We start from the raw sequence: 24,892 nt of genomic DNA, 5'->3' as shown, positions 1-24,892 counted from the left end.
TGCTTTACACAGAACTGTAGAACATCTCATTTATGCGTGGAGAAAAAAAATTAGAACGGTACATTTTATTTACTTTTTTTTTTTTTTTTGAGCGGCATACTTATGACGTAGACTATGCTGCGCGGTCACCGAGTATGAGAGCACCTTGCTCCTGCTCACCTCCAAAAACGTAGTATAAACCTGAAATTATTGCCATAGAAATGCTGGAGAATGTGCTCTAAGCTAATTAAGTCAACGTTAAAAAGTGACTTGCCTATTGACGTTTTTCGACAGTCTCAATGTCGGGGCTGAAAGAGGTCCCAAGTTCGCCCCACGGCTTTTTTTTTTTCTTTCTTTTTGGCCCTTGCCGCCATAGAACTATAAAATTTCATTCTCTATAAGTCTCGACCTTGCGCACCTTGAATTCCGTCATAGGTTTCAGGTGTCACATTTTTTCCCCTTCGTGGACAATAATGGAGCTTGGCCAATGAAAACGAGCGAATTGTTCTGCACAGGAAAATTCTATATTTACGGCGGTTTTAAGAGACCATAGTTTGAGCTCGCCTAACATGGACACGTGGACTGGCTTGAACTACTGCTTACCTTGGCAAACATAGCATAAAACTGAAATTATTGCGACAGAAATGCTGGAATCTGTTTTCTAAGCTAATTAAGACAATATTTAAAAAGTGATTTGCCTCAGAGGCGAACAGGACTCTCCAGTTTGATGTGGTTCACAAAACAAGCGATATAGAGCATCTGTTTTCTCTTTCGAAGGAAATTCCAATGCCGTTCGAAGAGCTTCATAGACTTAGTGGCCCTGGATGCTTTTATAACTTTCTATTTTTCTTACTCTGTAAAATGCCGCGTTGTTCGTTATGAGAAATGCAAGAAACGAACAATTAAAATTTAGAAACTTTCATGATGGCACGCACTTTTAAGGGTGCTGCATTTATTAAGCCGAAACTGTTGAAAATTTGCATTTGCCTAATGAAAATCAAATATCAAGTAATCATTCCATACATGATCCACATAAGTCCAGCCACATCCACGTGGTATCCCTGTAGGATTTATTACAGGATATCCACAAAATTCGAGAAATGCTATCACGTGGATGTGCTCAGGATGTCCTGTAGACGAACATGCTCAAAATGAACGTGTCCCATTGATATCCCAATCTCCCAGCACGATATCTGCTGGATGTCCCTTGGATGTCCCATGGATGGCTTTGTTTCCTCCGGGATCTCTGCCGGAGCACTCACCTAGTCAACCATCATCCCGATTTATTCCAAATAAATTATGACCCGTTTGCGCATTTCAGCGACCACGACGCGCGCATCTGAAGCAGACGTGTCCACTGAACCAGAATGGCTTCGTGACAACAGTCCTATCGTAATGTGCGCCATGGGGAGCAAGAAGCTTATCCTGGCCCTGCTCATTCCTGATGGCCTGTGCAATATCGTTGTCTACAGTGGTGGATTGCAGAGTGACAACACCTTTTACAACACACACTCACAAAGAGGCTACTTCAACTTATTCCGACGCGTCACCGGAGCTTTCAAAAGAACCCTGCTGGGACTTGACGTTGTGTGGAGGTGAAGTGCAGCTTTATAACTACCACTACGGACGTAATCACACGTCCTGAGAATCCTAGTTAGTTTGTGTCATTACAATCCGTGTCACGTACTGCTCACATGCCCACTCTCTCAAAGCACTTCTCCGTGACGCACGAGCGTCATAAAATTTATTTTTACTTTGGATGAGCATGACGTCATAGTATGTGTAAGGTATCTCCGATTTGACAACATTGGTTATCCGTCTCCTCATGACAGCTTTCGGCACTCTTAGGGGCGGTAGGGTGGAGAGCAGAGGTGCCCGCTATCCCTTGACGATGCCACAAAACTTTCGATGACGTCACCCAGTCTGGGAGAACTCGAAGCTATGAAACTTGGGGGTTCCTTGGAAAATTCCTGGAAGAGCATAATGCTCATCTGACAGTATGTCTTTCAGGTTGACCCATAAATACCGTCGGCACTGTTCCCCCTGAAGTCGGCCCAGGACGTACACTGACACCCCGCTGTCCTCCACACCTACTTGTCAGTCCACTCCTGTACGCCGCTCATAGCCACAGTTACTCGGTGGCGCTAACAAGGAATTTAAAAAAATTCCTAAAAATTTAAATATTCATAATACGAAGTGAAATAAGAGGAAATTGACGAACATCGAGATGCCCTGCCTCGACGTCCTAGATCAGGATTTCTTTAGCACGTAGTGCATGAATTAGAAAGTGTTAGGTAAGCGTACGCTGTCTCTCCGCGTACGCTATGATAACGACTGGTTCACAGTATGGGAGTTTCAGGAGAACGGAGATGTTTCGTGATAACGTTTCCGAAAACATAAACAAATCGCATAATTCCTTTGGAGTGGCTTACACAGACAAGCCTTATGTGTAACATCGCGGCGCCATATTATTATCACCTTTATTTTATCTTAATTCATTCATTATTTACTTATTTAGTGGCTGACGTCAACTTCGTGATAGCTGATTGGCGGATAGAGCTACGGAGTCGGAATCGCGGCGCGCTTACGAAACATGCAAGCGCAACCGTAAACGCACCTGTGGGAACCAGCATTAATACACTACGCGTGCACAGGACAACGGAACAAAAACGCGTTTTAGCATACCGGGTGCATGCCCGCAATTTTTTGAAGCAAGAGAAGCCCAGCTGTCGTCTGCAAACTAATCCGCATGACTTAGGCAGGCGAATTCCCATGACGACTCACAAGACGCTATTGAACAAGATGCATGAATTTGTTGTTGTACGAGGGGCGTTCAAGTCAAACCGCGACTTTACATTTTTCGCAAAAATAAAATGAACCTACAGGCGAGAAATTAGTTTTATTTTTCAACGTAACCTCCAGCTGGCACTAATGCACTTGTCCCAGCGTTTCACCAGGGCTTGGATGCTAGCAGCGTAGAAATCCTTACCGGCACGTAGCACCCATGATCGGACCGCATCTTTACCTCGTCGTCGCAGCTGAAGTGGCAGCCACCAAGGAACGCCTTCAGTGGACCGAAGAGATGGAAATGGCTGGGGGCGAGGTCTGGATTGTAAGCAGGATGTGGCAGCAACTCCCAGCCAAGTTCCTGTAAGGTGCCTGTCGTGAGATGTTCGGTATGCGGGCGTGCATTGTCCTGTAGGAGAAGGACTCCTTTGGTGATGAGGCCCGGCTTTCCCAAACAGGAGGTGTTCATGAATGATAGTGTTCAACGTTCCCACAGAAAGGTTCGCCTTTCGAGCCAGTTCGAGACATGTTATCCGTCGGTTCTTGAGGATCGGGCGCTCCACAAGTTGGATGTTCTCAGGAACTCTGACACTGGGCTCTGCGCCGTCCCGGCCGGGATCGTCCTGCACTGATGTACGTCCGTCTCGGAACCGTTTGCACCACTGAAACGCTTTGCTGCGGCTAAGTGTATCGTGGCCATACTGATCCTGAAGTCTTCTGTGAATTTCAGATGATTTTACGCCTTCATTCACGAGAAACTTCATGACAATTCGCTGTTCGATGTGCGCGCTCACCTCATTGTCGGCCATCTTGTCCAGCACGTGTCTTCTGTTTTGCACAAACTTTGGACCACCACGTCGTGAACGCGGAGGCCTGTTGCGTGTGAAAATGACGAAAAAGAAGTAGCGCGAGCCATTTCTACACTCAGGACACAGAAGGTCCCCGTTTGACTTGAACACCCCTCGTAGTATTTGATGTTACACTGCAGTTTCTGTACTTATCTATGTTACCGAAGGGAACGTGAGCTCCAAAGGGATAGCCGACACTCGCCGTGATTCTATTGTGGCTCCTGCAAAAAACCTACTAGCGTATGCACACCATTCCTGGAAAATAGCGTAAGCGCATGCGCGACGGCACCGATACTACGCTCTTTCAAAAAAAGGGTGTACTTTAACTCCTTTTCCTTTCCACATATATCACTCCTTTTTGGAGAGTACAATTCCTCCCAAAAAGGTGAGACCGTTTAACACCCTACAGAATTGTTGTACACTTTTGTACACTAATTGTACACTCCAAAGGGAGTGATACAAGTGGCAAGGGTGTACTCTCCAAAAAGGAGTTACTGTACACCTTTTTTTTTAAGAGTGTATAGAGGGTTTTAGTACATCGTACGCTATAGCCTTTGCGTACATAATGGATAACGTTGGAGGTGGTCCTGCGCACCTCTATAACAGAAAGAGCTTCGCGCAGTGCGCAGGACCACCAACGCTATCCCTTACGTACGCACAGGCGATAGCGTTGTCTTTCCCCGTTTCTAATTTTCACTGCGATTTTCAGTGACCATTCGTCGACGACAAATAAGCTCTCCACTACTGACGGACGCGCCGCAATGCTTCAATATTTCAAAGAAGGGTTCAGGAACTTCGGAACCCTGGACACGGAAATCGAAAGCAACACCGGAGACAGCTACCTGACCGACATCATCAGCTTGCTTCAGGTAAACAGGACAGAGAATTGCCTGCACAGTGTCGAACCCTATTGGCGCCGCTTTGCTGATTGTGCTCTTTCCTGTACGTTGGCAGTTGTCTACTGTGGAGGTCTTGAGCGTCGAGCGTCGCTTAGATAATAGGGATGGAACGATATTGATATCCTTATCGATATTATCTATATTTGATGCCTGCGATGTTATCGATACCTTTAAAATATCTATATTTATCGGTAAAAATATCGATAACCACATCGATCTGAATATGGATATTACATCGATAATAGACACTGGCATGCATGCTGATAGAATTATCAGTAATTCGACGGCTTCTGCAGGCGGGTAGGACATAGATAAAAGGTCAACGAATTTATTAACCAAACTTGACTGCTTTTTTCCTTCTCTCCCTCTTGATTTGGTTTTGCAACAAGATGCCGATGTTTCCTGTAAAGATATGATGCACGGAACGGGAAAAAATTGTTAGCTTCTAGAAGTTCGTGTATCGTCGGGGGCTGCATTTCGTTCCGAACGAATCGTTGGGATGTGTACAGTGAGTTCACAACGTACACGACAGCCGAAACCGAGAAATTTCTGTTGCTTGCGTGGCTCTGTATTCGCAAACATCCATTCCTCGAGGAACAGAGCAGAAGCTCGGCAAGCTGGTGTGGATCTGAAGAGGGAGACATCCTCTGCACCCACCTAAATTCTTGCCGTAATTATTCCCCAATCATTCTGGCAGGATAATTGAGGACGTATCCTCATTGGCCTTCATGATGTGCCTCAGAGGTAATACGGTGGAAGATGATAAAACAATGGCAATTTCTTTCAAGTGGTCAAGTAATGTCGGTGACGGCTTTTCAAACATCGATATATCGATATTGCTTTTTAAAATACCGATATATATATATATTGACAATTTATCGATATCAATATCGATGTCTTAATAATTTTATCCCTTATTTCGTAGGATTTTGATATTTATCGATATCGAAAATCTCGACATTTTTGCATCACTCTTAGATACACAAGAAAAGCAGGGACTTGCCCCTGGCACAGGAACCGGAACTGATGGCTAGCGATGTGGTTTTACAGGTCGTTTCCTGGCATGGGATTGAACGTTCGCCCCGAACACGATTTTGGCATTAAGACATAAATATCCCCGTATAGCGTGGACGGCTCAAACGCTTCTTCATAATTATGTATTTATAGTATTTAGCCCTGTGCTTTTAGCTTACATGGAATGACCACTAGCTCTTTCGTTGGTCGTCCCAGATTCGGGTGCATGCGAAGCACTTTCAGGCGGACGTGGACATAGACATGTTCAACTTAAGCTCAGAAGGGCACGTTTTAGCAGCGCCCTACGCTTGTTTCTATTGGCTGCAATAGCTAGCCGCATATCAGTCTACGTCCTGAAATGTATTTCGCAAAGACCGAAACTATGGAAGCCCTGTAGGTGCCACCTAGTGGCGTTGCAGACAACAACAACTGATCCGGCGGAGTAACTTAGGGCTCACGGACTACATTTTGTCAAGGGTAAAAATGGCGGTGGAAATTTAGCAGACACGCTGTACGGCATATAAGTGATCTGTTCAATAAAAGCAACACGTTTTTTCTGTACCGTTATTCCAGCGTGCATTTCATCACTGGTGGAGGTATGTGTTAGCAACGAAGTGCACTACCCCTATCGCCTGCGAAGGTGGCTGCTACAAGACAGTAAAGAGCTGCGGCTTTTGTCACCATTTCTTTGACACCGTTAGGTTAGCGGTGCAGCAGTCGCGTAAGATGACTCTTTGAATATATTTGGGGAGGTAGCACTGACAAGAGACGGTCACGCTACAGGTGAACTGGAAGAATTGGTTCATTAACAGTGTCTCTAGAGTTTCCTGTTCATTTATTCTACTATGTAGCCTTGCCGAGGTACGTGTCACCGCTGTAATGTACCTTCAGACTTGCTACAAGAAATACGACCTCATTTTGTTTCAATCTACCGTAAGAGTACTGATTGCGACACGGTTTTCTGAAACCTCCAGCCTGTGCCGGAGAAGTCCCCCATCGGCGGTCCCCTATAATACAGACTGCGAGGGGAGCATGCGCTCAGGCACCACCTGTCGTCGGGAAGAGATAATGGACGGTTGCCTAGGCGTCGTCTGCTAGTACATTTCCTTTCATGTTGTGTCCAGGGACTGCGCTCTGTCCAAATGGAAGCGCCGAACAGAACGAATATGCCGTGTTTCCTGTTTTACGGCGTAGCTTTGCTCTATCAAGGAGCCAAGGACTTCGACGCAAAAATGGTGGCAGCATTTAATAAAGTCTTAACGTAAGTGGCGCACCGTCATTCAATAAAGCAGTCTGCGACAAACCGCAAGTGCGCGTAGTAAGGTCATACACCGTAAAGAACGTAAAGTGGTGAAACCTTGTCTGTTGATTGGGATTTCCATCCATGAGAATGCTATCGCAACGCCATACTAAACCGCACTTACAACAACGTTCAACATGCCTATGTGTTCGGTGTACAGGGTTGATCAGTCTTCTGGTTGGGTTTGTTGCTAACGCCACAGGTGGATGTCTGGCGCACAATGTGCTGCTGTCTATAGTAATATATGGAGCTGCCATATGGAGCTCCATGTGGAGACATATGGAGCTGCCATATGGAGCTGTCAAGATACCTGGTCGTTCTACAGTTCCCGCCAATAGTAATTCTGTTCTCGGTTTGCGCGAACGCTCGTACCAAGGACATATCTATAGCACGTTTTCTGTCGCAGGAACACTCAGCCGGACATCGTGCTGTTCCGTACTACTTATTTGACAAATAATCATTATTCGCACAAGTGCAGAGTCACAGGCACGTCGGTGTGGGACGAAGCAGTGGTGGGAGACCAGCCAACATTCGTAAGTACACCTCTCCAGTGTCCACTATTCGAAAGCCATTTTACACGTGCGAACGCCAACCGGCCGGTTCGTCCAAGAGGGAACGAAGTGATAGTACAGGAAGTGATATGTCTGTGCGACGCAGAAGTATAGCATAATTATTTTCTAGTTTTGGGAAGTGTGATACACTGGAGTGCCCATAATCTGCTACGTCTGGCAACATTGCTCCTCGAAAGTAGAGTTCCGACTATAGTGGTACAAAACTATCGATAGCACTATCGATATTCTCTGTAGTCGCATCAGAGTCGAACTATCGATAGTGAGAAAACTATCGATAGGACTATCGATATTCGACTGTCAATAGAACAACAACTTTATTGAGAGATGATGAATAGGGAGTTTCATCGTCAATAGAAAGAAAACTATCGATGGTCGACTACTGACAAAACTATAGGGCAGCGGACAAAAATCATGATTTCACAGATTTTAATCGGCAGTTGTAACCGACAGGAAAATCACCTCTATTTTTTACGATTCAAATCCCTTCTCATTTTTAATGTTCTCTCATGGCAGACCCTGCAACACTACAGTTGTGGTAAACATGTGCCAGCCCCTGTTTGCCCTGCGCCACAGCTCAAGCACAATGCTGCTCACCCGATGAAGTATATTCTATGCGTTCGAGCGTGCTGATGCACTCCGAAAGATGTTTCTTGATCCTGACACAGCAAGGCTCTGCATTTTTGTGCCGCATGCCCTACACACGGCGCGCTTACCGTGTTTGCCTGACGGCGCAGCTCCTTCGTCGAAAGGCTTCTATATTGCGTCCCTTTTTCTACCGCACATTGCAGCAGAAGCAAGGATGTGCAATGCCACAAACAGCAACAACTTTATTTCAGGATCATGGGTGGAGAGTTTCTTCGCTGGGGGCGATACTCTACCCCATTGCTGGAGGTGAAGTGGGGAATGAAGGAATGGGTGCCGTTACAATGAGGATCGAAGTCCTGTGGCGTCCAAAAAGGCGAAGAGAGCCTTGAGGACAGAGCGTTGGTGAGCTGGATGCGGCCAGGGGCCAAGCAATTTTGTGAGTGAGAGGGGACGGGAGTCTAGCTCGTTGAGGGAGGCGGAGAGTACGGAGCGGGAAGGGTGGTAGTGTGGGCAATGGAGAAGAATGTGCTCGAGATCTTCAACAGCACCGCAGTGACTGCAGTGGGGAGAGTTAACTTGTCTCAAGGGGTAGAGCCACCGTGCTGTGAGGGCCACATCGAGGCGCATTCGATGAACTAATACGGCGTCTTGACGAGAGATATGTGCTGGCATGCGGAAAGCGAGCGCTGGGTAAAACTCTGCTCAGCATGGCGGGTGGTAGTATGTCAGCGGTCCGTCGGCGGGTAGCCAGAGGAGTCACAAGGCTTCGAAGTATTGGCGCAAAATAAAGAGAAGCAAAGCGTGGGGCACGACACGAGCGATTTCACCAATCCATGCATTCCGAAAATATGTCTCGAACGGAACATTACGGAGGATAATGCAACCAAACCGATGGATAGTGGACCACACGACATACTGTAGGGCAAATGACGTAATAATGGATACAGGTAACTAGATGACACGAATGTCGGCACAGTTCCCCCTGAGTCGGGCCGGGACGCATACTAGCCCTCCCCCCCCCACCTGTCCCCCACTCCTTCCTGCTGTCCTCTCTCCATCTGTTCACGTCTGTACGTCGCTCATAGCCACAGTTGCTTCGCGTTGCTAACACAGAATTTAAAAAAAAGTAACTGGATGGCGGTACTTCTTGTTTCCACTATAGTACTTCCGGTAGCATCCGAAAAAAAGTGCATTTTGAGTGTTAACGCTACACCCGTTACGAAGTAGAAGAATTGAACGAGAACTTGTAAATAGAATTACGACGCGTAGAAGAACGATATTACCCGTACACCCATCCTCAGGTCCTATAGGATAATGCGCATTCTAAAGGTTGTATCGACATCGCGAAAATGGGATTTGAGATTGAGAAAATCCAGTTGTGGCAGTGTGCACGGTTTTTCCCGGCTGCAACGTGCCTTTGAAATTTAAATAGCTCAGGAAAAGGTGCTGATACTAAGACTCGAACCAAAACCCTCCTGATTTCCGGGTTAGGGATATGCCACGGTTACACGTAGAATGTCACACGTACGCCTTGTTTTTTTTCAGGTGGGTGCATTAAAATTCAGAGAGAACATCACCCTACCCAGCAGAACGAGAGAGATGCTCTCATTTACTGTGTGCGGAAGATTAAGCCATCACAGAAACCAGACTCTTAGTGGCATGGGCGCCCAGTGCAAAATGGGTATCAACATCGACTCGTATCCCCGGGTAAGTCTTGGCACTCCGCTATATGCAACTTAGCGGTAGTGCAGCTGGTGCCGCGACGGTTGCCTCGCCTGCCACAAGGCTTCTGCCACGGCACACTAACCTAACCAGCGGCTTCGCCGTCCGTGCGTCTAACTCAAATTGATACTGTTAGTTTTGTACTAATACTAAATCTGTACGCAATCTATAGGCTACGTAACGTGCCATATCTTGGCCTCGATTTGAAGATCAGACTGAACCTGTATGAGATTTTCCATGCAATATTTTCACGAAGCTTTAAAGATCGCGCATAAGAGACAGATAGGCAATGGAGATAATGTCGAACAGAATGCTTTATTCTGCACGCAAAGCCATTTATGGGGAGAGTTTGGCCATTCTCACATCTTTTGCCGTATCATGGATGGAGCCTGTTTTGACGTTACAGGCGTCGTTGAGCCGCCCCAAAATCCTGAATCCAAGCGAAATCCGCTTATCAGCCACCTGCTGCGCGCCATTTTGATGCTGTCCGCCAGCTCGTCGCGCGGGGCAACAATAGATCACGGCGAGGGTGGTCGTTCAGCTCTGACGTCGCATGACCAACGCCACCTCCTGCTTATTGCCTTCTCTCTCTCCTTCGCTACGTGGACATATGTAGTCAGAATTTGCCTGCTATTGCGGTTCGCCGTTCTGAGAATTCAAGAACTCTGAAATGATTGTAGCTATCTTGGAACCTGTAGACATGACTCTGTAGATAAAAAATTTACTGGCGATTTAGCGGTAAATGCGAGAGAAATGCGTTAGCATTAACCGCCTTTTCCGGTCCATACTTGAGTACCGGGTATCTACTTCCGGTTTAAACCCAACTTCCGGTTGTCCACTTCCAGTCTAAACCTCACCTCCGGTTGTCCACATCCAGTCAATGCTTGATTCCCGGTTTGACACTTTCAATTACTATATGTAAGTTCATTTAATTAAACTTTAATTAGCCTCAATTACTTTCAATTACCCTGTAATTACCCTTTAATTACCTTAGGGAACCGTAGGTTACATGAGGCAATCTTGACTTCCCTTAATTACCATTAATTACATTTACCTGCCATAATTACTCTCAATTCAAATGACGTTGATTACCTTTAATTACATTTAATTACCTCCGGTATAACCTGCGGTTATCCTCGGTATACTTTAATTTGATTTAATGTTTCTCTTAATTACATAAAGCTTACATTCATTATCTTTAAACTCAACTTTCTTGTTTTAATTGCCTTTAATTACCTCTAAATACCTTCAATTACTCTTACCTCTTACTCTTAATTACCTTCGACTAGTTCAATTTCAAATCATTTACTTCCATTTACATTTACCCTCTTATATCCCCTTTGCATGAACACTTATACCGCCGTCTCTGTGAGGCTTCACCATCTCACACACGGACACACACACACACACACATACATACATACAGGCATCCTTTTTTCCTTTCTGACACTGCTAATGCTAACGCATTAAAAGTGCAACATGCTTTCCAGAAAATCAGTCATGAGAAAGATATGGGACCATTTTGAGCATTATTTTAAAGTTTTCCCGTTTAGCACGCGGGCACGTTCCATCACTGTCCGCAGACTACGGTGGTTCGTCTCCATGGCTACGACCGCTGAAAACACGTTCGTGGTTGGCTACCGCCGCTGAAAACACTATCCTGATTGGCTAAACCCTTAGTTGTTACGTCACGTCGACGAGTAAGCAGGCTTTCTCTATCTAGGTAGTGTTGGCATGACGAGCTAGGATCCTCCCAATGGCCAAACTCTCTCTAAAACGGCTCTCTGCTTGCAGGAGGCGCTCTCGTGCGGCTCAGCGGTTGGCGGCGGCATACGCTATCGTGAAGCCGGCGATTGGTGGAAGCGGCGGCGATTGAGTCACTAAAAAGCAATGGTCTTTTCTTTATTTTTGCTTGCACAATTGTCATTGGACAGGCTCTGGCGTAGCGCTGACGAGGGCGGGGCAAACGCGAGATTGCGAAGCTAAGGAGTGGCGAGGAACTCTCCGCTATTTGTTAATACAAGTCACGTGCTCATTAGGTCTCCTGCCAATCACAGTGAACATTTCACTTGCTGTATCCATGGTGACGTGGGTCAGCTGTGTGACAGGGTATCTGTACACTCTAAAAACAGAGCTTCACTTGATTTTACCTCGCTTTTTTTCTTTCTTTTTTTTTGCTGTAGTCATGACGATGACTACTCCTGGGTGGCCAACAACGGCAAGCTGAGAAAGAGCCCCCCCCCTCCCTTTGTGCAATTAACATAACTACCTAACTGCAGCAAAAAACAAAAAGGGCGCACGCATCCCTGAATCGTGCTTAGTGCAGAGCACGCTGTGCGTGGATTCTGGTGAACTGTGGCCTCCAGCTCATTTTAAATTGGTGGTTGATTGCAGACTCTATATGTGGGTATGTGGGGAATAAAGCGGAGGAGACTTTTAGTCCTGATAGCGCTGAAATTGCTGATACTTATTAAACGGTTTTATAAGTACATGCACAGAGTTTTCCGAAAACGTAACAGCGGTTGCGATAGAGCGATTGCAGCATTATGTGATGATGAGTCACAAAAACTTACCACTACTTTGTGCCAAAGACTCCATTCCGCATCTCACTGCACACGTTCCCTTTTAAAACAGATGCGGGTGGTGGTGGTTGTGTGTCCAAGACTGCCTTGACATCGTTGGCCTCCGGCCCTTCAGAAATCAGGAATGATCATGCAGCATCATTTTGCGCAGTGGTTTGTTTTCAGCGAGTTATGTGGTTGAGAAGTTCTAAGAGTGTGCGATTACCAGCAAAACAACGCTACATAAGTTAATAGCTGCAGACAAGCACATCAAGCACAGTGTCGCCGACCTTACGCTTGCATTGAGACCAGTCAGACAATAGCTCCTGCTTCGCGGCAGCGTTAGAGTCACTAGCGTAGCGACATTGACTTCCACAGGCAAGCACGGAAGTCACCTTGTTTTCTCGAACAAGGCCGACGCACGCTCTAAGCCAGCTCCAAACCAGCTCAAAGCCCGCTGCATACCAGAGCCATCCCCAGTTAAGGAGCAGAGAGTTGTTTAACATAGCAGTGTTGGCCGCTGGAGGCCGTGCGTTAAAGAAACGTGCGCTGCGGCTTCACCTATGTATTGTCCACAAGACCGTCCCGAAGAGGTTATACGTGAGCTCTTGGCTTTCAAGGAATCTACCTTGGTGGGCTGCTTGCAGGAGGAGCAACGTTTCGGAGCGCTCTCGATATATGGCATCGTGAGCGCCCTGCTAGGTGACGCTAGAGTTGCGCGAAAACTCGATTGGGGAAAGTAGCGATATCTTTTTCCCTTTACCGCGACCTTGAAGCTTTAATGGCGGCCATAGCATAGGCTTGCATGGTACAGCTGCCACGAAAGCTCCAAGGTCGCGGCATCCATATCAAGGGATGGCGGAAACAAAATGGCATGTCCTCGCTTCTTCTGCTCGCCCCTGGAACTGAGTGTCGCTATTGGAGCTTACTTAGTGACTCTAGGCAGTGTGCGTAAGCAGTTAGCGGTCCTCTGATAAACGGAAAGCTAATTCTGTGCAGGTTTGCCCCGGTGCCCACTACACAAAAGACTACGGTGAAGAGTTCCTCGACACAGGACGATTGGTGGCGTACAGAAAGAGTAACGACGGTCACACATGGCACGTGTACGATAATCGCCAGACAATAATGGCAAAGGTGAGATCGTGATGCCTCGTACTGGCGTAGGGCTGGCAGCAGGACTGGGGACGTATCGAATTCGCTGGCAGCTGAATGGCCAGTAGCGCAGGAAATGCTGTGATGGGTCTCTCTCCTCCTCCACCACATCTAGCTTCTGATCAGAAATACCGAAGAAAGTGGAACAACTATTCGTTCATTCGTCATGTCCCCACCCAGGTCGGGCAGATATCCTTTGCATGGCAACACCCGTACAATACAGCAACCGACGCGAAAAAAAATTATATACCATGTTCCAACAGGATTCAGTGTGGCTGGACTCGATTAATTATGTTTTCTGCATGTCGCTTTTCTGCCTGCAATTCTTTCTCTCTTTTTTTTCCGGGGGGGGGGGGGTTGTTGTTGCAGTAAAACGTTTGCACGTTGGGTTGCACGGTTGCGTCCTTACTTTCCGTAAAAAGTGCATAACCAGTAGGGGCTCATGGCATGGCATCACGTCGGCTATTAAATGCACAATTTTTTTTTAATTTTCCTATGCTGACCAGGGTTGATCCAGCGCTCGCTTTCCGCATGCCACGAAGCCCCTTTCGTCAAGATCTATTAATTCATCGAATGCGACTCGATGTGGCTTTTACACCGCAGCGGCGTTACCGCTTTAGACAGGTTGACTCTCCCACATGCTGTCACTGCGGTGCTCTAGAGGATCTGGAGCACATTCTTCTTCATTGCCCACACTACCAACCTTCACGAACCGCACTCTCCGGGTCTCTTAGTCAGCTGGACTCTCGCCCCTTCTCTCGATCATTGCTAGGTCCCTGGTCAAATCCAGCTCAGCAACGCTCTGCCCTCAAAGCTCTTTCGACCTTTTTTGGACACACTGAGACTTCAATACTTATCGTGAAGGGGCTCAGTATTTCATTCCCTTCATCCCCAGCAGCGATGGGGTAGAGTATCGCCCCTTGCGACGAAACTCCCCATCTTAAAAATAAAGTTTTTGTTGTTTTCCGTTGTTTTGGATTGCACGGCCGAAAAATGTGAGACTGCAAGATATTTATGGCTGAATCTCAAACGTGGAACGCGAGGCGCGCGCTCGGATTTCGATCTTGCAAAGCGCATCACCACCTGCAGGTGTTGTTGACGTTTCGCTCGTGACGTAGTTGGTGTTTGCAATCAGGTGACTGGCGGCGGAGTACCAACGGGAGAGCTGCCACATCGGAGCGCTGACTGTGCGAATGGATCATAGCAGATGATTTTTCTAACGGTCACTTTTCTGAAGGTCAGAGCTTCAGAGCGCAGATTACGCAGACTAACGCCATCACGACGGCGGGCCCTGCGCCTTCCAGCTGGTGGCGCTGGCGCCTCCCTTTTCGTATCGTTTTCACGAACCTTTTGTAAATTCAATTGCGCGTTGACACGACTGAATTCAACAGCAAAAAAAAATCGCATGGTGATTCATACTAGAGTGCTTGGTGACTGAAGCCCAGTTTCGAGCCATGTGCAATACCGCTTTATTGCTCCTTTAAGTGTAGAAAGCTATACATAGCGCAAGTCATAAGCATATGTAACATACGCAAGGGACTAGCGTTATAAAAAGATAAGTAAAGCGGAGCTATCTGTTGTACGTATTATAGCTGTCAATATGCAGCTGAAGCTAATAGCGAATTCAGCTGGTCGTTCTGGTGCAAGAAAAGCTGCACTGGTTCGAGCGTGCATGTTCTGCTGCACGCGTCGAACGTACGCTCGCGAGCGCTCGCGAGGATATCGGCGGTGTGGACCGGTATATGGGCTCTCATGTTGTGCTTTCCGCTTCTTCTCACCCTACTTTTCACTCTTTTCACTGGTTTAACATGGCTGCCATGAAACTGGCTGGCCTACGGCATATTGGACGATTTGGATGAGTCAAGTTCGTGGAGTTCAGACAGCACGAGCAGTAGCAGTAATTACCTCGCTTTACGCTGAGGCGTTCGACAGATTCTTTGTCAACGGGGGAAGCGTCCGAAGGTGGGGAACTACGTCGTGCACTCTTAAAAAAAGGGTGTACTTTAACTCCTTTTTTTGTCACATATATAACACCCTTTTGGAGAGTACAATTACGCTCAAGAGGGTGTCTCCTCACTCCCTCAAGGGAGTAGCATATCACCTTTCTTCCTACTGGAGAGTAATATTACTCCCCCGGCAGGGAGAAGGTGTTATGCTACTCCCTTGAGGGAGTGAGGAGACACCCTCTTGAGCGTAATTGTACTCTCCAAAAGGGTGTTATATATGTGGCAAAAAAAGGAGTTAAAGTACATCCTTATTTTTAAGAGTGTGGACACGGTTTCGCGATACTCGGACGACGAGGTATGAGTGTGGTTTGCGGTTATGAATATTGGATGGAATGATGTCGATCATATGCACTGTCAACAATACTGACTCCGCTGCTTTGCACGGACTCGTGTTGTAGGCCTTTCAGATACGAATACAAATACATTGGCCGCGCGCGGCAAATACTAACGCGTATATTATTCAAATTATGTGTCGATTAAAGGTACCGTAAAGCAGCAGGCAAATATTTTATTTATTTGCCCTTATTTTTAAGAGTGTGGACACGGTTTCGCGATACTCGGACGACGAGGTATCAGTGTGGTTTGCGGTTATGAATATTGGATGGAATGATGTGGATCATATGCACTGTCAACAATACTGACTCCGCTGCTTTGCACGGACTCGTGTTGTAGGCCTTTCAGTTACGAATACAAATACATTGGCCGCGCGCGGCAAATACTAACGCGTATATTATTCAAATTATGTGTCGATTAAAGGTACTGTAAAGCAGCAGGCAAGCTGTTAATATTGGCAGCGGCATTTGAAAGCTTATTCCGAACGAAATCCACAGTGCAAATTTTATGTGCGAGAGAAAACTCTAAATATTTTTAATCACCACTGCAATTGCGGTGAAAAAACGACGGACGACGTGTGATGTGACACAATCGCCCATTCGTCGAGCAACATTGTTACATGTCCCCAACCCTCTATCTGCTAAGTCTTCTCATGGGTTAAGTATCCGTCTTGTTGAACTTCCTTTTGAAAAATTTGTTCAAACCAGATAGTTCCTGACATATGTTCTCTCCAAAAATTCGCTTGCGATTTAGTAGTAAATACGAGACAAATGCGTTAGTATTAACTGCCTTTTCCGGTCCATACTTGACTTCCGGGTATCCACTTCCGGTTTAAGTCCAACTTCTGGTTGTCCACATCCAGTCTAAACCTGACTTCCGGTTGTCCACACCCAGTCTATACTTGACTTCCGGTATGCATTTCCGGTCCAACTCTATTTCCGGTTCTCCACTTCCGGTCTAACCTGACTTCCGGTTGTCCACCTCCAGTCAGTGCTTGATTCCTGGTTTGACACTTTCAATTACCATGTGTAAGTCTATTTAATTACCATTTAATTAGCCTCATTTACTTTCAATTAACCTGTAATTACCCTTTAATTACCTTAGGTAACCGCAGGTTACGTGACGTAATACAGTCAACCCTCGATTTATGAACACCCTCGGTTCCCCGAAAAATCGTTCATAAAACGAGGGATTCATAAATCGAAAATTCCTTTAAGTGAGTACTATCGAGCAAATGGAACAGTATTTCCGAGTTGGTATTGTGTTTATAATGCAATATATTGTGTAATTTTGCTTTCGACCATGCCTTCTGCTGTATCAATCTCACAAAGCACAGATGTTAGCGCATTCACATTCTGTTTATTATGCAATACTAAATAGTTTAACGATGAAAGATGAAAGTCACTGAAAAGGTTAGCCAGCTGTAGGGATTGAACCCACATCTTCTGGATTGCCGATAAGATCTTCTGGATCTTCTGGATAAGATGTGGGTTCAATCCCTACAGCTGGCTAACCTTTTCAGTGACTTTCATCTTTCATCGTTGATTTCTTAGGCAATTTGAGGCTTTGTTTGTATCTGTCCCTTCTATGTCGTTCCAGCCTCAGAACATCAGTTTATCTCTTGTTAAATAGTTTAATTTTGCTTTGGACGATGCCTTCCGCTGTGTCAATCTTGGAAAGAGGAGATGTCAGCATATTCGCGCTCAACTGGTCTCGGATTTCCTCTGGGGTTTTTAACCTACGTTTATTAATCTCCGGGTGACAGCGGACGCCTTATTCATGAATTGAGGTCAGGAACACTTCTGCAAAAACCCGTTTGTTGTTCGGATTTCGAGGGGTTAAGAACCGAGGGTTCTATACCTGGAAAGCGTTTTGTCTGTTCAGGCGTCATTCATAAGACCACGAATAATCCCTTTGAAGGTTTTTGTTGGCCTCGGAACGATCAGTTCATAAATTGAGGGCAAAAACGCTGGGCAACTCCTAGTTGGTTCCCAGAAATTCCATTCATTATTCGAATATCGAGGTTCATAAAACGAGGGAAAAATGCATGTAAAAAGTTTGGTTCCTTGTGCTGGTGTTCATAAAACGAGGGAATTCATAAATCGAAGGTTCATAAATCGAGGGTTGACTGTATTGAATTCCCTTACTTACTTTTAATTGCGTTTACTTGCCTTAATTACTCTCAATTCCACTTTAATTGACGTTAATTACCTCTAATTTTCTTCAATTACTCTTACCTCTTACTCTTAATTACGTTCGACTACTTAAATCTCAAATCATTTGCCTCCATTTACATTTACTCTCTTATATCCCATTTACATGTCCACTTAACCGCTGTCTCGGTGAGGCTTCATCTCACAAACGGACACACACATACACACCCCATACATACATACAGCTTCCCATTTTGACATTCCTAATGCTAACATATTAAAATGCAAGAAGATCTGCACATCGTGGAAATGGGTAACAGAACTATCAGCAGAATCACCATGAGAGTCACCTACGCAAAAATGCATACGTCCGGTGAACCGGCGTGGTGATGGTAGCGGTCCACAGATGTCGCTGTACGCTCCCATTGTTACTGACATATTTATGTTCGTCGCCGTACATGGCAGGAACTGCGGAGTTTGTTTGGATCTTAGACACAGCGTTGCCCGTAATATTAAATCTGAATTTTCTAAAAAAAAAACTACGAGGTGGATTTGATCGAAATTTGTGGCGATGTATACTGAGCAGCCAGGCTGTCAAATGTGCCAGCGGTATAAAATGGTATACCTGCTGCTCTACAGTACTTTAAAATGAGCCTACCTGTACATACAATAAAGAAGTCGTTCCGAGGCAATGGTTTGTCCTGGTGATTGGCACGTTAGCCTGCCCTCGTATAGTCGCACCTAGGGTCGGATTCACAAAAAGCTCGTACGACGGAATCTGTCGTAACTCGGTCGTACGAGGTGACGAAGTCTAGATTCACGAACGGCGCACGTCGCAAAATCCTCGCAACTTAGGCGAAATCCTGCGAGAGCTCCCTAACGGTCTTACGAGGGAAGATGGCGGCGTACTGGCTGCGGCGGATTTGGAGATGGCGAAGAAAGACCCCGTAATACGCGCGCACGCATTGCACTTTGCCACAGTCCCTTGGGAACCGTCCCCCGTAGCGTCAATGGCGCACTTGTTTGCTTGATTGAAGAATAAATTATTCTTCAATCAAACTGCCACGTGGCATACTTGCACCGATTGTGACATCACTCAGGGAACCTATTTAAGCAATATGCAACCCTTGTACCTCTTTTGTCCTGACGAAGACAGTGCCACTGTCGAAACGTCGACCATTCTTTTTTTAATCTATATGTTAAATTACCCATTAAATAAATTAGTTTTTGTTAACGTTCCTGTAACCTGTAGTCCACGTCTTATTATTTCACATATATATATATATATCTATATGTATATATACAGGGTGCGTCACGTAAGACTGATCAGAATTTTCTTAAATTCGTGGTTTGTTTTTCCTTCAAAAAAGTCGCCGAATATATCTATCCCCGATGGGGCCAACGCAAACGTGGTGGTGTGTCAGCAATTAGTGCAGCCGTTAATTAACTTTCATAATTAATGTTTATAATTAGTGGAAATAGGTTTGACCACAGAATTTCAAAGTTACAGGTCTCAACCCTGAAGAGTGTCGTCCTCTAACATTGAAACCGCAGCGGTTTTCTGTGCTGCTGAATTCGCTATAAGCTAAAAACAAAAAAAAATATTTCGATATTATGAATGGAGAGTTTCACCACTAGGGGGGATACTCTACCCTATTGCTGGTGGTGATGTGGGGAATTAAGTGATGAGCCCCTCCACAATAAGCTGTGCTATAAGCTAATCTATGCTATAAGCGATGGTATGAACAGCTAACTTTACTATTACACAAGTACGCGTTAATAATATTAATCACAATAATAAAGTAAATAATAATTCAAATTGTAATTCTCCATTCTCGTACAGCACCAACAAATACTGTTGCTTAGGCGGGGAGGTTTCTGGTAGCCTAGTAGCGAGAACGACAGTCTCTGAAAACACACACACGACGGGTCTAGAGGTCTACAAGTGTGTCACTCCAGCAGTGTTCAAAGGAATGCTCGAAATATCGGCGGCCCTCGGCCTGATGCTTTTGCTTCGATTAACCAGTAATATAGATCGTCATGGCTGTAATCATGACGGTTATGTCTTCACGCAGGCGTGCATGTCCAAAATGAACTTTGGCTTCCGTGGAGGCTGGGTCGTGTTCAACGTAGAGTGCAGCGACCTTGGAAAACTTTGTGGCCATCCCCTTTCTAAGGACGTCTTCGCCTTCGTTCACACGGTGAAACATGCCATGCGCACGAGCTTCAACTCGTGCTCTGTTGCTGCCAACTGACTGCAACTGTTCCTCCGATACTTGTGGAAATTTACGAATGAACTGTTTGGCGTCTCGTCGATAAATGTGAAGAATCTAATTGATCTATAGGAGTGTGAGAGTATGGATTCTGTTGGACGAAATGCTCTTACGTGCTCCACCTGTCTACAATAATACATGCGTAATGCAACGAAAATTACGTTCAAGACATGATACAACACATTCGTTCAGCTTTGAGCTTGACGTGCAACGTCAACGTGCAGAGGTCATGGCCAAATGGCCGCATCACTCCCTAATGATTCCGTAAACCGAAATGGACCGCCCCTTTTCCCTGCTAAATGGAGTGGAAAGAAACGCATATAAAAAGCGCGCAGGGTAATTGCACCCCTAAAAATATGACTACTGCTTTTTGGATGATGATGTATTGTAAAACATCAGTCCGCTGGCAAAGTTCCGTGGAGTAAAGCGCTGTTTATGCTACCACGTAACCACGACACCTTCGACGAGTTTGGCGACGTCCCAGCGCACGCAACGACGTTGACTGTTGCACGCAGCTCGCAAGACGTTTGTACTCGGACGCAAGAGAACGTAATTTTGAGGAAGTGGTGCGGACCAGTGTTCTCTTGAGTCGGTGGCCACGGTTTCCGCCGAAGTAGAGCGTGCTCTTCTTTTGATGTTGGTCACCTAATCCACCAAAGGATGACACCGCTCGCTTGCGCCTGCTATACCACAATCCGTTGCGCGGCTCGCCATGCACGGACGCATGTGCTCAAGGAAGAGCAGTTGCTCTGGTTTACCAGGTCGTATAGGCAGAAGCACGAGAGGTAACGTAGCGTGCCGTAGCCAGCCTTGGGAAGTAAGTGCCAGCTGCAATTATACAGTAGTTACATGTTTTAGTAACTCCATACGAACTTAGCCTGAGTCCTGGCACACAGAGGGACGACACGAACACACGACTTAAGAGTCGTGTGTTCATTTGAGTCGTGTGTTCGTGTCGTCATCTGTGTGCCCAGACTCAGGCTTTTACATTATGAATTTCAGAAAGGGCTCTTTTTTTTTTTGTACCTTTGGCCGCAAAGTTATTCGTAGCCATCACCGCTATTCAGAGATCATTGTATTCAGAGGTGGCCCTCGGCTCGGGGTTATCCGTGGCGACACCTCGCTACCCCTGCTACGCTAGGATATGCTCATAGTACCCTCGCATTACCCTCGCACAGATGTACAACGCTAGCCTAAGGGCTCAAATTAATCTGTTATATTGCTACAGTATAAGACGTTAGTTTACTCTGATATCAAGAAAACAGCTCTGTGTTTAGCGCTCAAATGCAATGTTGAAGCGTTGGTCCCATCTAGTGTTCAATTTAGCCGCTGTTCAGGAATGGTAGAGATGCTTTGAAATAAAGCTAGCGGACTTGGAGCAGCAGCTCGTGCTCCAGTACAAACTGCACAAACAGCTCACATTACTCTAGCTAGAGTCCTTGTTTCTGCCATTTTGGAAAAGTGACTGTATAGTAACTAATGCTAAGGGAAATAACGCTGGATTTTCTAATATTCTATGTAGAGTAATTTACTATTTGTGCAGAGTAACCATGGCTCTAACGTGTAGTAACTGGACCTGTAAGTCTGTTACTTACGGCACGTCGGTTAGGGTGACTTCTGACGTACGGCGCAGGGGCCCAAAGCTGTTGTTTCCATTTGTAATGCTGGCTGTGAGAACTCTGCTGTGAATACTGGGAAGGTAGAATCTTGTTCCTTGAGGAGTCTGCGGTTCCTTTGACTGCGAGGATGCCGAATCCGTTCATGCTAAAAGAAATAAATCATGTTGCACTTTAACTCCTTTCCTTGCCACATATACAACACCCTATTGGAAAGTAATATTACTATCCGGCAGGTAGAAGGTGTTATGCTACTCCTTTGAGGGAGTGAGAAGACACCTTTTCTGAGAGTAGTTGTACTCTCCAAAAGGGTGTTATATATGTGGCAAGGAAAGGAGTTAAAGGAAAGGAGTACACCCCCTTTTTTTAAGAGTGTAAGAGTAGGAAGAAGTACAAGTCCTTGGTGGGTGAGACAGAGGGAAGAATGAACGAATGAACTCCAGGGAGACAACTTCCACTTGACTAAATTTGACGCAACTAGCGGGCACAGATGACAGAGGGGTAGATAGTTGCGAATAACGGGTATATAGGGAGCTGTGGTTTGTAGCGTGAATACTATTCTCTTTATGTACACTTTTTTGTTCAGTGACCGGAGACTCATCCCTCGCAGCGCGCATGTGCATTTGGATAAAATCAATGCAAACAAATCAGCTGGACAGTGCAGCGCAGAAACTGTAGGACGCTATTTTGACTTGTTTGAGCTCACTGCATGCAATTACTCTCGACTGTGGATTGACTTCTTTTGGCTTCATATAGCTTTTTTTCCTCCCTCTTTGGTTCCGTATTTTGTGTATCCAAACGAGCTTTCTGTGTGGATCCTTGAATTTCAAGAAACTATTATGTATAACATGTGTTTGAAAAAGAACGACCATCAGATACGTTCTTCCGTGATTTCCTGTTTTTCGCACGATCTATTCGCGTTTTTCGCCAAATCGACGCCGCACAGCGGTGAAACTCGGGACTAGCCGATCCAGGTACACACGGCCGACCCCGCGTTCACTTGCGGAGAACTTGCTGCTTTTCACATAGGTCGCTCAGCTGCACCTGTATTTTGCTGTTGAAATCATGGATGAAGGAAACAGTGCAGACAACGACCAGCACACAAAACCAAACGACTTTTGTTCTATGCCACAATGCGACTATGCGCGCCAAGGGGACAGCCAGTTTGTCTTTCCACGTTTTCTTCTTTTCACACATGGAATACCGCCTACTTCGACGCATCCTCGGAAGAGGTGGATTGAGCGACGCAAAATCAGAAAACCTGTTACATCAGCAATGCTTATGTGTGTATGGCAGAGCTCTTGGAGCGGTACTGCCTACATATCTGATGAACGTTCTTTTTTTTTTTTTTTTTTCTGAAGCACACTTCTGTGCAACTCACGTCAGGAAGGGAAGCAAAACCTAGTCTAGGTAAAACAGAACAATATTTTTCAAGCTTGAGTAGCCATTATGTGCAATAAAGCGCAAGGAATATCGCGAAAACGTATACCAAGTCAGTTTTGTAACTGTGCATTTGAATCAGCGCGTCAAATCACTTGGGAAAGAATGCAGAAAGAATGTGACGTTTCGTTAAGGTTTCCCAAAAACATGCGCACCAGTGACACACGGATGAGGCAACATTACCTTGAAAATTCTAAACTACATTCGTACACGCGCTACACACTTAGAACATCTTATCTGTAAGAGAGTATCAGCACAGATATCCTGTGCTTGCGTGCCTCTGACATTCCTGCAGCACAGGACACTCGCTGCTTGCTATTTCGGCCTCGCAACGGGTAAACGTGAAATTCACCTTCACGAAGTATGGTTGGTCAAACACGCCGGAACTTCGCAAATAATACGCGACAACTATAGCCTTCTCTTTGGACAACTCTGTGACGCCTGCGAGAAGTGAGCAGCGTTTAATACTCGTTCGCCTTCAACCCAACGAGAATCAACATTGCAGTTCAGAAATCTCAAAATCGAAACTGAATGACAACATGGATACGTCCGGCATGTTGCAGTCAAGATGCGCCATCTACAGGTCGCGCAAAACGCAAGGTATTGACCACGATCGACATCGTCAGCCATACTATATGAGTAAATAAGATACGCTTCAGAGTATCGGCACTGAGGCGAAAGGGCGAGTTGGTGCCGGCATTTTGTTTCCGTTTGACCTCCAGCGCCATCTATGGAGCGCCTCCAACTCGCCCTTTTGCCTCAGTGACGATACTCTGAAGTGTAGCTTATTCAGTGGCTCTACGTACGAAGAACAGTTTCTGCAGTTCTGCGTCTTCTCGACATGCCTCTTTCCATGCAGATGGCGTTGATAAAAGTGGCAGCAAAATCCATTGGTGTGTCGCTAGGTTTATTCGTTCGCCCAGTCAATACGGGCGAGGCATTACTGTGGCTATCACCACAGTTAGTTGTCATAGTTAAGTTACCATAGTATAACTTCTGATTGACCGTAATAATACTGAACTGTATTTCGACCGGTGATTGGTTACATACCTCAAAGTAGGTGGGGCTCCGGGTATAGACAAGTCAAGCTAATGGCCAGACAGCCATGTAAACCGTCGGCAGTCGAGATTTACGATCAGTCGACTCCGTCCACGACATATCTGTTCATGTAAACTAAGCTAAAGTGTGCTGAGTCATTGAAAACGTTTAGGACGAAGAAGAGGGTAGCTCGCGCATAGGAAGCAGTGGTTATAAAGTGTTACACTGCTGGCAATAAAAGTGTTATAGAAGTGGTATGAAAGTGGTATTAATAAAAACAAATACAAACGCACTCAAATTCCTGTTACCTCCATAGGTGGTTCTCCTGCTTTGTGACAGTTCACACACACAAATTCCTGCTGGAGTCTGGAAAACTACTATAACATTACACATGCAGTATGCAGCTCCTTGAGGACTGACACTGTAGCGCTGAACAGGGACGGTCAAACTTGTACCTCACACAACTGTAATTCTGCTGGTATTTGTATAAAAGAAACACGATGACCACGGTTGAAAACTAACAACTTTATTTTGAGATTATGAATGGGGAGCTTCATCGCCAGGGGTGATACCCTACCCTATTGCTGGATCCAGGAGGATTGTGAACAGCAGCA

The 24,892-nt window shown here is 45.8% G+C and overlaps 1 protein-coding gene and 1 long non-coding RNA gene across 3 annotated transcripts in view; one reads left to right on the top strand and one right to left on the bottom strand.

Moving 5' to 3' along the window:
- LOC135388256 (uncharacterized) overlaps positions 1-20,440 on the top strand; it is a 35,850-nt gene extending 15,410 nt beyond the window's left edge. For both annotated transcript variants that reach the window (XM_064617684.1, XM_064617683.1), the window contains 7 exons: positions 1,301-1,574; positions 4,324-4,483; positions 6,652-6,788; positions 7,234-7,360; positions 9,530-9,691; positions 13,267-13,401; positions 19,987-20,440. In XM_064617684.1, coding sequence (XP_064473754.1) covers positions 1,301-1,574; positions 4,324-4,483; positions 6,652-6,788; positions 7,234-7,360; positions 9,530-9,691; positions 13,267-13,401; positions 19,987-20,166 — 1,175 coding nt within the window. In that variant the 3' untranslated portion in view covers positions 20,167-20,440. The remainder of the gene's footprint in view (positions 1-1,300; positions 1,575-4,323; positions 4,484-6,651; positions 6,789-7,233; positions 7,361-9,529; positions 9,692-13,266; positions 13,402-19,986) is intronic.
- A 305-nt stretch (positions 20,441-20,745) lies between these two features.
- On the bottom strand, positions 20,746-24,311 carry LOC135388257 (uncharacterized). Its single transcript, XR_010421316.1, has 3 exons — positions 24,291-24,311; positions 21,780-21,948; positions 20,746-21,012 (listed from the first exon to the last, which is right to left on the bottom strand). It is a non-coding gene; the product is annotated as an uncharacterized LOC135388257 (long non-coding RNA).
- Positions 24,312-24,892: the final 581 nt, after the last annotated feature.

This window comes from Ornithodoros turicata, chromosome 3 (genome assembly GCF_037126465.1).
Source record: "Ornithodoros turicata isolate Travis chromosome 3, ASM3712646v1, whole genome shotgun sequence".
In the NCBI taxonomy this organism is placed as follows: Eukaryota; Metazoa; Arthropoda; class Arachnida; order Ixodida; family Argasidae; genus Ornithodoros; species Ornithodoros turicata.
The sequence above is the reverse complement of the archived record's forward strand: the minus strand, read 5'-3'. Positions and strand labels throughout refer to the sequence as shown.